Raw genomic sequence first — 13,737 nt, forward strand, 5'->3', positions numbered from 1 at the left:
GAATAGACAATAGATGGAAATTATTGGCAATTATCAAGACACACTCAATAAAGGAGTGGTTCTGCAGGTGAGGACCACAGACCACATCTCAGTACCAATGCTTTCTGGCTGATGTTTTGGTCACCTTTGAATGTTGGTTGTGCTTTCACACTCGTGGTAGCATGAGACGGACTCTACAACCCACAGAATTGCTCAGGTAGTGCAGCTCATCCAGGATGGCACAACAATGCGAACTGTGGCAAGAAGGTTTGCTGTGTCTGTCAGCGTAGTGTCCAGAGGCTGGAGGCGCTACCAGGAGACAGGCCAGTACACCAGGAGACGTGGAGGGGGCCGTAGGAGGGCAACAACCCAGCAGCAGGACCATTACCTCCGCCTTTGTGCAAGGAGGAACAGGAGGAGCACTGCCGAGCCCTGCAAAATGACCTCCAGCTGGCCACAAATGTGCATGTGTCTGCACAAACGGTTAGAAACTGACTCCATGAGGGTGGTATGAGGGCCCGACGTCCACAGATGGGGGTTGTGCTCACAGCCCAACACTGTGCAGGACGTTTGGCATTTGCCGCAGAACACCAGGATTGGCAAAGTCGCTACTGGTGCCCTGTGCTCTTCACAGATGAAAGCAGGTTCACACTGAGCACATGTGACAGACGTGACAGAGGCTGAAGACGCCGTGGAGAGCGATCTGCTGCCTGCAACATCCTTCAGCATTGCCAGTTTGGCAGTGGGTCAGTAATAGTGTGGGGTGACATTTCTTTGGAGGGTCGCACAGCCCTCCATGTACTCGCCAGAGGTAGCCTGACTGACATTAGGTATCGAGATGAGATCCTCAGACCCCTTGTGAGACCATATGCTGGTGCGATTGGCCCTGGGTTCCTCCTAATGCAGGACAAAGCCAGACCTCATGTGGCTGGAGTGGGTCAGCAGTTCCTGCAAGAAGAAGGCATTGAAGCATTGGACTGGCCCGCCCGTTCCCCAGACCTGAATCCGATTGAGCACATCAGTGACATCATGTCTCACTCCATTCACCGTCATGTTGCACCACAGACTGTCCAGGAGTTGGTGGATGCTTTATTCCAGGTCTGGGAGGAGATCCCACAGGAGACCATCCGCAACCTCATCAGGAGCATGCCCAGGCGTTGTAGGGAGGTCATACAGGCACGTGGAGGCCACACACAATACTGAACCACATTTTGACTTGTTTTAAGGACATTACATCAAAGTTGGATCAGCCTGTAGTGTGTTTTTCCACTTTAATTTTGGGGGTGACTCAAAATCCAGGCCTCCATTGGTTAATAAATTTGATTTCCATTGATGATTTTTGTGTGATTTTATTGTCAGCACATTCAACTTTGTACAGAACAAAGTATTCAATGAGAATATTTCATTCATTCAGATCTAGGATGTGTTATTTGAGTGTTCCCTTTATTTTTTTGACCAGTGTATATCTGAATCTGGATATAACAGAAATGTAGCTATAGAGTGAGCAGAGGTAACTGTTGCACTGACATCTAAGGGGCACCAACAGCCCTCCTGCTACATGAGAAGACACTAACTTTATGAATGTACTCACAGCACTATAGAAGTGAAAGAAGATCTCATGATCAAGGAGATGGGCATGGAGAGATGGAGAATATACAGTACACACCTTCTCATTTAAAGATTTTTCTGCATTTTCATGACTATGAAAATTGTACATTCACACTGAAGGCATCAAAACTATGAATTAACACATGTGGAATTATATACTTAACAAAAAAGTGTGAAACAACTGAAAATATGTCTTATATTCTAGGTTCTTCAAAGTAGCCACCTTTTGCTTTGATGACTGCTTTGCACACTCTTGGCATTCTCTTGATGAGCTTCAAGAGGTAGTCACCAGAAATGGTTTTCACTTCACAGGTGTGCCCTATCAGGTTTAATAAGTGGGATTTCTTGCCTTATAAATGGGGATGGGACCATCAGTTGTGTTGTGCAGAAGTCTGGTGGATACACAGCTGATAGTCCTACTGAATAGACTGTTAGAATTTGTATTATGGCAAGAAAAAAGCAGCTAAGTAAAGAAAAACGAGTGGCCATCATTACTTTAAGAAATGAAGGTCAGTCAGTGCAAAAAATTGGGAAAACTTTTAAAGTGTCCCCAAGTGCAGTTGCAAAAACCATCAAGCGCTACAAAGAAACTGGCTCACATGAGGACCGCCCCAGGAAAGGAAGACCAAGATTCACCTCTGCTTCTGAGGATAATTTTATCCGAGTCACCAGCCTCAGAAATCGCAGGTTAACAGCAGCTCAGATTAGAGACCAGGTCAATGACACACAGAGTTCTAGCAGCAGACATATCTCTACAACAACTGTTAAGAGGAGACTTTGTGCAGCAGGCCTTCATGGTAAAATAGCTGCTAGGAAACCACTGCTAAGGACAGGCAACAAGCAGAAGAGACAAGTTTGGGCTAAAGAACACAAGGAATGGACATTAGACCAGTGGAAATCTGTGCTTTGGTCTGATGAGTCCAAATTTGAGATCTTTGGTTCCAACCACCGTGTCTTTGTGCGACGCAGAAAAGGTGAACGGATAGACTCTACATGCCTGGTTCCCACAGTGAAGCATGGAGGAGGAGGTGTGATGGTGTGGGGGTGCTTTGCTGGTGACACTGTTGGGGATTTATTCAAAACTGAAGGCATACTGAACCAGCATGGCTACCACAGCATCTTGCAGCGGCCAGCGGCATGCTATTCCATCCGGTTTGCGTTTAGTTGGACAATCATTTATTTTTCAACAGGACAATGACCCCAAACACACCTCCAGGCTGTGTAAGGGCTATTTGACCAAGAAGATTGATGGGGTGCTACGCCAGATGACCTGGCCTCCACAGTCACCAGACCTGAACCCAATCGAGATGGTTTGGGTTGAGCTGGACTGCAGAGTGAAGGCAAAAGGGCCAACAAGTGCTAAGCATCTCTGGGAACTCCTTCTAGATTGTTGGAAGACCATTTCCGGTGACTACCTCTTGAAGCTCATCAAGAGAATGCCAAGAGTGTGCAAAGCAAAAGGTGGCTACTTTGAAGAACCTAGAATATAAGACATATTTTCAATTGTTTCACACTTTTTGTTAAGTATATAATTCCACATGTGTTAATTCATAGTTTTGATGCCTTCAGTGTGAATGTACAATTTTCAAAGTCATGAAAATACAGAAAAATCTTTAAATGAGAAGGTGTGTCCAAACTTTTGGTCTGTACTGTACTTCCAAGCTTTCTGCTAAAGCTGAATTAAATATGAGCACCATATTTAGCTGCTTTTCAGATCTGCATCAAAAGATACGCTCGGACCCTCTATCGCAGTTTGATCAAAAAATATAGGAAAAAAATCTGAGCATGTTTGCTATTTTATCCGGTAAAAAGATGAACACCCTGAAGAACCCCATTGATGTCAAAGCTTAACTTGTGCTAGATATCCGGATCTAAATCAATCAACTTCTCAAAAGTTTTCTGAAATAAGTTACTCTTCATAGTGCATACTACTTGGTGACATGAGTCTAAGGAGCCCGGCAAACTGGGCAATTCCTGAGATGTCAATGCAGTACGTAGTGTAAATTTGATTACTCACATGCCTAAACAATGAGCAGCTAGGAGGATCCACTGCGAATGTATCAGTGACCCTGCACATCTATGATGGAATGGTAGAAATGATCTGGAGCGACTCTGCAACCAAGCACAAACATTTCAATTACCAAAAGGTGCTCAGAATAATAAATTAATGGCACTTCAATGCAATATAATATTCAAAATTCTCGGACTAACATAGAATCGGCTGAGTGAAGAGAACCATAAAATAATCAATCTTTAATGAAACAATATATTAAAATTATTTAATAATACAGTGCCCAATAAGGAGGACTCCTTGTCCACCCAATAGGGAATGTTTTAACTGCTACATATCCAAAACAAAAGAAAGGCATAGAAGGTAAACAATCAAAGTCAAGTGATTTTTCTTTTGATTATATGATGGTTTCAAAGTATACCTAGATATGAACCCAGATATAAACTGCTATATTCTATGTTAGTCCTAGCATTGTAAGAGAAAGTCAGCGGCCAAGTGTGTATGTACTGTAGGTAATGTAGGTAACAGTGAAAACTCCCCCTTGAATTCTCTTTTATATCTGCTAGTTATTATACTGAAACAAATGAGACGAGGACCTAGATTTAATGCAATGACAGTAACAAGTAAATAGATTTATTTTCTTTCGATTTTTATAGACTTTCTTTTCTATCTAATGTTGTGCAATTGTACTTTTATTTTGTCTTTTATGTCTGCTCAACCAAGAATGACTAGAAGGCTACAGAAAAGAGAAGATAGTGTAGTGCCACCTAGTGGAAATTTTATGTCGCTGCAATATATAATGAAAAATTCACTGACCAAATTACATTAATAATAATAATAATCTTTATTTCTAATCTTTTATCTATATCTTCTAAAGAGAAGGACTAAAAGTGGCTTTATAGCCTTGTGTAAATATGTTGTGTGATTTTCTAAAAGACTTTGTGGGGGGGATTTATTACGACTGTATGATAAAAAGATAGCAAATTGTATCAATTGTACAACTTGAAAAAAATAATAGCGGTTGGTACTTAGTGGGACGTATGTGAATAACAGGTGGTTGGCATAACGTGACAGAATTTGAAATAAATCATAGCAGATATCCATTCCTATTCATAGCTGGCTTAGATTTCAATTTGTGGTACACGGGCAACTCCAAGAGGTGTCCAATTTATTAAGACGCACGCATCTCTTAATGACTTTGACACTTCTTACTCCAGGAGGCTTCTCTTTAACATTGGTGTTTTCAACCCAGTCTTGGTAAATTCCTCATCATGTTTAAGATGTTTGCTGTCAGTGAATGAAAACGCTCTTGACTAAAACAGCGGCTGCGTAAATCTGTTGATTTACTACAACATATGTGGTCTGGATTTTTGACTGTATTTCATAAAGTATTGTCTACAGTTATATACACTTGTAAGTGCTCTTATGTGCACCCCGTATTTTATAGTGAAACAATGTAACGTCAACATTCTTAGCCAGAACACTATTTACTGCTTACCTGCACAGAAGCCTGCCAGTAAAGGTGTGAAGAATCGCTGGGTATCGTCGGTAAGGAGCGCGGATCACAGTTTGTGGGCCAGTCTAACACAATGTACAGTAATAGGTCAGTAAACTGAAGTGTTCCATTATACTTTCCAAAACTTCATAAAAAAATGACACTTTATGTTTAGATTACTTACCATTGTGCATCCAGTGATGATATTAAAAGGAAATTACGAAAGTAAAAATGGAGAACTGAGCAGGAAACGTAGGCCCTGATTCAACAAAGTGTTAACGCCAGAAATCCAACTTTATACACTTTGAAAAGTGGCAATGCTTAGCTCTGTATTACCCTGCCTACATCACAGGAAGCTTTCTGTTTATCAGTGGTTGGGGCAGAGTTACACAGAGCTCATGAATATATGATAATCTACTGCTGATAAAACTGTGATTTCATAATAACTACAGCAAGCAACCCACTGAGTGATATATTGCGGGAGTCAGGGTCTCTGTCTCTACATCATTCTGTTCTCAGATTAGGTAACAAAAAACTGGTGACATATTCCCTTTAAATATATTACAGTTTGGTTTGTTTTACAAATTTAGAGGTTAAAGCAGTTGGCTCAACATGATAGATGATTAAATTTGTAAAGTGCTTATGAAAACAATCAACTTTGCAATTTACTTGTTATTAAAATTTTTCTCCATTCTTAAGAATGGTGGCATTTTTAATTCTATAGTTTACTGCTTGATTCCTACTTTTCTGACTTACAATGCAGTCTCAGAGGTGGCTAGTCTTGTAGCCAAGGAATGCAGCCAGGGTCTTAACGATGGCGTTCGCGGAGGTTGCGACTGTGATCAAGTGAGTGTAGGAGGGGGGGGGGGGCTGCCAATGGCAATTTCACCTGGTTGTGCATCCAGTCAGAGGTCGGCAGCTGACTTCAGCTTGCTAGTCCTGTGCCACCTACAGAAGAGGACACCGCATGTTGTGGGAGTGGTGGAAGGTGAGTATAATTGTTTCTTTCTTTTTAAAATGTGCTGGACAAGAACGGAAAGATGGGGACATTATACCAAGATGGGGATATTATACCAGGGTAGGGACATTATACTACATTATACCAGAATGGGGACATTATTCCAGGATTTGGGACATTATACCAGAATGGGGACATTATACAACATTATACCAGAATGGGGACCTTATAGCTGGATGGTGGACATTATAACAATGTGGGGGACATTATACCAGGGTGACAGACATCATACCAGGAAGGGAAACATTATACTAGGAAGTGGCCTGGGTGGGGGGCATTGTTACTGGAAGGTTCCAGGATGGGGAAATTATTACTTAAAGGGGCCCAGGATTAGGGATATTAATACAAGAAGGAGCCAGGATTGGGACATTACATGGGGGCAATTTGGGACATGATACCAGAATGGGGACATTATACAACATTATATCAGAATGGGGACCTTATACCAGGATGGGGGACATTATAACAATGTGGGGGGACATTATACCAGGGTGGCAGACATCATACCAGGAAGGGAGACATTATACCAGGAAGTGGCCCAGGGTAGGGGGCATTGTTACTGGAAGGGCCCAGGATGGGGACATTATTACTTAAAGGGGCCCAGGTTGAGGGAGATTATTACAAGGAGGAGCCAGGATTGGGACATTACATGGGTGGCGAACACATATGTTTTTATAGGATTTAGAATGCTACAAGAGCACATACAGCTAATCAACATGCGGGTGGGGGCCCAGGTTCAAATTTTGCACCAGGACCCATTGGACTCTAGTTATGCCAATGAAACGCTGCACTTTCAGGCTGTTTTCTAGAGAGTGTGAATGCTCTGTGGCAAAGCTGCGCTGCTGGCAGTATTGGAGAGCATGCAGTTTGGACTTGCAGCTCAGCAATTCTGCCTTCATAAACTGCCAATCAATCAAATCCTTTAGATTGCATTCATCACAAAAAAATAGTATATATTTTTTTTAAATGCCCTTCTACCTAAATGTGGAAAAAATTATGCCACTTTTATAGCTTTTAGCCTATTACTATTTACCATTTTACACCGGTGTAATTTTGACCCTACTTGTAATTGGTGAAAGGAACAGAGCAAAAGCTAAGTATTAACATTTATACAATAGGAAGCACAGAAGAGAGTCATGTGCAAGTGTGTCCTTTTATTAGAAAGTTTTGTTAGAAAATATTGTTGCATTTTTTTGTTGCAAATCATTAGAATTCATAAGCCAGCCTCACAAATGTAATCTAGACAACAGATAGAAACCTTATTTTTTTACTAAGATAATGACAGGCCCTCTTGACTGCAGAGACTGATGGTATATCTCTCTGTATCTACGCTACTGCCTATAGAGGATGAAAAGTAAATTTCCAAAGCAGACTATTTTTGTTCAAATTTAGAGCATCCATGGAGAACGTTCCCGACATACATGTAAAATGTTATTATGATAACTTGGCACTTAAGAGACTCAAAAGATGTATTTTTTTAGATATTTAATAGGAAAATAGATGAAGTACAAAAATCAGACGTTTCTGTCACTGCGGACCTTCATCGGTGTATAGTAACGTTTGCCACTAAAGAGTGCCACTGGAACAAGCGGTGGATGCTGCGTTCCTAGTGTCAGGAAACTATTCTTTCTTATCTACCGCACCTATTGGTCTCCTGCCTCATACATCCCCTTGACAAACTTTACTGTACACCGATGAAGGTCCACAGTGACCGAAACGTCTGATTTTTGTACTTCATCTATTTTCCTATTTAATATCTAAAAAAAACAAACATCTTTTGAGTCTCTTGGGTGCCAAGTTATCATAATTATAGTCACGGGTTTGGACGCTACTTGTGAAACTATACACCCCAGGAGTGCGGTAGTTTTTTGCTTACTTAATACATGTAAAATGTGTCCACAGAGTTACACATTCAGATGGACGCGAAAAGAGAGTCTTTTTCCTTTCCCTTTGGCTGGTTACATGGAAGAACATTGCAAAAAATACAATATGCAATAGCATAATAATAATCTATACTATTTAATCTCTCAAAGTCCACCGTATACCACAAAGTATGTGGCTTTGTTAACACAGCAGCCTATGGATAAAGATTAGAAGGCAAGCGGAACAACCATTATTATCGAGAAATGGTAGTGCTACTTGCTTTCTAATTTAGTCTCTAATTTAGTCTACAATTAACCTGGTATCTATGAAAGCAGTACCGATACTTATTGATTACTAAATGAGTGTGGTAAGCCCTATTTTGGACATTGTTATAAACTATGGAAAATGGATGCTGCTGTATAACATTTACAAAACGTATACAGTACTATGCAAGTGTTTTAGACATGTGTGGAAAAAAATGCTGTAAGTAACTGCTTTGAAAAATAGAAGTGTTAATAGTTTATTTTTATCGACTAACAAAATGCAATGTGAATGAACAAAAGAGAAATTAAATCAAATCAATATTTGGTATGACCACACTTTGTCTTCAAAACAGCATCAAAACATCAATTCTTATGGTACACTTGCTCTAAACATCTTGGAGAACTAAACACACATCTTCTGTAGTTATGGAGGCTTGTGCAAATCCTTCTGTCTCTTCTTGTAATCCCAAGCAGACTTGATAATGTTGAGCACAGTGCTTTATAGTGCCCATATCAACACTTCCAGGTCTCCTTGTTCTTCATGCTGAAGATAGTTTTTAATGACATTAGTTGTATGTTTGGGGTGATTGTTTGATGATATTGCATAATGCATAAATGGATGTATTTCTTAGAATTGGAAATACAAAGAAATGGGCAATACCGTGTTCAGGATCATAGATGCAGTGGTCTGCAAAGAAACGTATTACAACAGATGAAAGACACATCAGACTTACTTTCTTTTGTAATTGAAAGATGTCCAGCAGTGCCATTAGCTTAGAACTGACAGAAACCAATTGGACTCAGCTACACTCATCTACTGTTCAGAAAAGTCTGTCCAGAAGTGCTCTTGAGGGAAGAATCATGGCCAAAAACCATATATTTGACACAGAAACAAGGCAAAGCGACTTAACTATGCATGAAAACATAGCAACTGGAGCGCGGAAAAATCATGGCAGGTGCTATGGACCAATGAGTCAACATTTGTAAAATTTGGTTGTAACGGAAGGCAATTTGTTTACTAAAGAGTCGGAAAGCAGTAAAATAATGAGTGTCTGCTGGTAACTGTGAAGCATGGTGGAGGTTTATTGTCAGTTTGGGGCTGCATTTCAGCAAATGGAGTTGGGAATTTGGTCAATATTAATGGTATCTTCAATTTTCTGATATGGTAATGTCTATAAAGCGCTGAAAAATATTGTGGCACTATATAAGCAAGTAAAATAAAAAATATGGCCTCTACAGAGCCCTGATCTGATCTTAGAGTCTGTCTGAGATTGTGTGAAAATACAGTATGATTTTCACAAGCTTACATCCACAAAAGATCTGTGGTTAATTCTCCAAGATGTTTGGAGCAACCTCCCTGCTGAATGCTTTCAAAAACTGTCTGCAAGTGTACTTAGAAAAAATGATGCTGTGATGCTGTTTTGAAGGATGATCACACCAAATAATATTGATTTGCATTAGATTTTTGTTTTATTCACTCAGTTTGCATTTTGTTAATGGATAAAAATAAACTATTAACGATTCTATTTTTGAAAGCATTGTTACTTCACAGCATTTTTTTCCACACCCGCTTAAAACATTTGCACAATACTGTATGTCCTGAGTGACGAACACTGCTGTTAGGAATCTATCACAGCCTCCATTCAACTTATACATCGGAAAATTGAAAAATGTTTGCATATGACACCTTTTTATTAAACATCCAAGTGAATATATTGAATATATTCAGTGTATTAGGACTTAAACTCTGCATTTCTATTCTCAAAGCAGAACTTCATTTATTATTGGCACTATAGGAAACCCAGTGCTGTTTTAATGACAGCTCCTAAAACAAGTAGCATGACCAAAAGTATAACATTGTAGGATGGGAATTTGGATCACACATTTATAGCCTTACATAAAAAAACATGGAAACAGTAAAGCTTTCCTTGTATAATCCTTTCAGGAGTTTATTATCGACTAATTGAGTGAGGCATAAAAGGCTACACAGTGTTATTCCAGCATAGATCTAAGTCATTTAACAACTCACCAATGCTATTATCATCCCATGGTTTGGGGGGTATCAGTGCCATGGATGGAATATCAGTTAAATTAGATGTCCAATATCCATTGAAACCTCTGGCATTCACCAAGTGATTGCTGACAAATTTAATAACCGCAGTATTCCCTGTTGTGGTTAGTGTGTTCGGTAATGTGCTTCCGCAGAACTGACCTATAATACAAATTAAAATTAGGTTATGAATCTATTCGCCATCATAGATTTCATTAATGAGAGAAGTGTTCAGACATAGAATACTTGCTAAGTGCAGGGTCGTGCTTGTAAAGCAAATATTTCTATTGTATCCACCTACGGTAATTAATTCTAAAACCACCAAAAGTAAGTGACAGCTACTACCAAATGCTTACCTTTTTTGGTACTTGAAATAATACAATAAAGTGCATTCAAATCCAAGGGAATAATTCACACCAGATAGTGGTAAAAATGGTCTTTACGTAATCACTATAGTCATTTATTTAGTTATACACTAGCAGTATTATTATGTTTTTCACATACAGTGGTGACCAAAAGTTTTGTATTTTTTTAAAGGTGTGATTACTTCTGTCTGGTTGTTGTGCTGCCATTTTCCTGGTGATTTTAGTAAACTGGAAGCAAATGGTTGTCAGCTATAAGGACGAAAATTGTGTTTGACATTGTTTTATCTCTTTATGTGTTAGTTTTCAACATTTGCTGGCCAAATGCTTTGCATACTTTGTCATGAGTAGTCGAATTTTGCCTATTTTTTTTTTTATGTGTGTGTTTTTAGGTTAAAACATGGCAAAGACAAAGACAAATTTACCACCAGATGTCAGGAAGCTTATTAATCTGAGAGTGAAGTCAGACAAAAGACAAAAAGAGGTAGCTATGGAATTCAACTGTTCTCAAAGTCAAGTGCCACGTATATAAAGGAAAGAAAAAGAAGGTTATGGAACAGCTGACAAACCTAGAAGTGGACGACAATGGAACACTTCCTCCAGAGTTGATCACATTATTAAGAAAAAGTCAGTATCTGATGTCCATAAAAGTGCTGTACAGATTTCTCACGAAAGGAACGAAGAGTATGGGGTCAAAGTGAGTCGCCAAACTGTGGTGCGACGGCTAAGAGCAATAGGGTTGAATTGAGTTCCAATCAGGAAGCTTTTCATCTCTTAAAGAACCGGAAGGTCCGACTTGAATTTGCCAAAGAACACAGCCAATGGAAAGAGTGAGATTGGTCTAAGGCATTGTGGTCGGATGAATCCAAGTTCAATCTGTTGATAGTGATGGCAAGCACTATATATACCACCCAATTGGAAAACGTAATGATGTAAGGTACCCAACACCTACAGTGAAACATGATGGTGGCAATGTCATGGTTTGGGGCAGCTCTTCTGCATCTGCCATTGGCCCTCTGCATAGAATTGATGGAAATATGAATGCTACCATGTACAAGGATATACTGGAGAATGTAATGCTGCCACATGGTAAAACCAAAGTAGGCAGGTGATGGAAAATAAAGCAGAACAATGATCCTAAGTACACATCCAGTTTAGTCAAAAATTGGTTAGCAAAGAAAATTGTTTGCCTGTTGTCCAAACCAATTACCTGATTTATACCCTATAGAGCACCTTTGGGATGAGTTAGGGTGACGAGTTGGGGCCCGTACCCATAGCAATAAAGAAGAATTTTTTGCAGATTTGCAAATGGAATCGAGCAAGATCCCTCAAGATGTCTTGACAATCCAAGAAGTGATTTCTGGTCGTACCAGATCTTACCCACCCTTTATGTTAACCTCCCTTTAAAGAAACACACGACTGCATGCGACATGGGTTAAATAGCCACAGCAGCCTTTTATTAAACAATACATACAATCTGGGGCACCACAACAATGGCGCCACAGAACATCATAACAATATATATAACCATAAACATGTAAATATTACATATACATGCTAATGACCAAAGATAAGTCTGATCCAGAAGCACCCCCAATGAATATCCCCGGCCGCAACGCACCAGCCCAGGGATGAGGTATTAATATTCCATAATTAATACCCCTACTACTTGCAAGACCAATGCCCGCAAGTTACCTAGACCTGTAACAGAAGCCACTATACTCCAATAGTGACTTCCCACCACAATGGATATTTTTAATACCAGCTTCTGAACCAGAACCTATCCCCCCGCTGCTGTAACACTAATTATACACTTTTTTTTAAAATAAGAATAATAAGGGTGGGTGTGTCGGCAGCTTCGATCCGGGAAGCAAGAGGCGGTAACTGCCCTCTGCACTTCCTTATATCTCCTCTTGCTCCTGCCCCCACCTTCCCCCTACCAATCAAAACTCCCCACACGTACTCCTAATCCTTTCTTCAAAACTTATAACTCCTTCACTCCCACTCTCCTGTCTTGTCATGTGGCCTGTATGCCCTATAGGGCTCCCTGGGCTTTCTTGACAATTCAAGAAGGTATTTCTGGTAGTTGCAGATTTTACCCACCCTTTATATTAACCTCCCTTTAAAGAAACACATGACTGCATGCGACATGGGTTAAATGGCCACAGCAGCATTTTATTAAACAATACACACAATCTGGGGCACCACAACAATGGCACCACAGGACATCGTAACAATATATATAACCATAAACATGTAAAACATTACATATACATGCTAATGACCAAAGATAAGTCTGATCCAGAAGGACCCCCAACAAATATCCCCGGCCGCAACACACCAGCCCAGGGATGAGGCATTAATATTCCGTAATTAATACCCCTACCACTTGCAGGACCAACACCTGCAAGTTACCTAGACCTGTAACAGAAGCCACTATACTCCAATAGTGACTTCCCAACACAACGGACATTTTCAATACCAGCTTCTGAACCAGACCTATCCCCCGCCACAGCCTCGGACACGTGACACCTTACGTGGCCTGGGCCCGCCACACACCTAAAGCTTGCTCACTACCCTCTCTTAAGGCCAAAGACCATAAATCCATCACAATGTCATTTAGATGCACACCGTCCGATCTCAAGTGCTCCCTGGAAGGCACCTCCTTTTATCTTACCACCACCACACCATTCCTTGCCACGAAACGAGCCACAGTATTGTTAACCTTAACCCAGGTCTTGTTAATGCACTCCACCGATTTGGCGCACGTTTAGCTGAGCAACAATGTCCGACCAAACAATAACGATTCCTGGATACGCCGACCACAACCGTAACATATCGAACTTAATATCTCTAATCAGTTCGCGTAATGATCTGATCCCAAGGTCATTTCATCCAACATGTAACACCATTACATTCGGCGGTTGATCCACCCTACAATAGTATGCCACCTCTGGCAAAACTCTACCCCAGGTCATACCGTGGATACCCAGTCACTTGATCAGTGCCGTGGACCGATCCTGCCCCAGCTGCCGACCATCCGTGCAAACATCAGCCCTTAACGCACCCCAAAACACCTAAGAATGAC

At 40.4% G+C, this 13,737-nt stretch overlaps 1 protein-coding gene across 1 annotated transcript in view; it reads right to left on the bottom strand.

Annotated features, from left to right (window-relative positions):
- Nucleotides 1–13,737, bottom strand: part of LOC141153370 (ovochymase-2-like) — a 127,011-nt gene that overhangs the window by 11,005 nt on the left and 102,269 nt on the right. Inside the window, exons 20-22 of the mRNA XM_073638080.1 lie at nt 10,267–10,449; nt 5,097–5,179; nt 3,605–3,699 (exon numbers count right to left, since the gene is read on the bottom strand). Of these exons, the coding sequence (XP_073494181.1) occupies nt 3,605–3,699; nt 5,097–5,179; nt 10,267–10,449 (361 nt within the window). The remainder of the gene's footprint in view (nt 1–3,604; nt 3,700–5,096; nt 5,180–10,266; nt 10,450–13,737) is intronic.

Source organism: Phyllobates terribilis, unplaced genomic scaffold (assembly GCF_046119375.1).
Source record: "Phyllobates terribilis strain yellow unplaced genomic scaffold, ASM4611937v1 Scaffold_1__5_contigs__length_1240528914, whole genome shotgun sequence".
Classification (NCBI taxonomy): Eukaryota; Metazoa; Chordata; class Amphibia; order Anura; family Dendrobatidae; genus Phyllobates; species Phyllobates terribilis.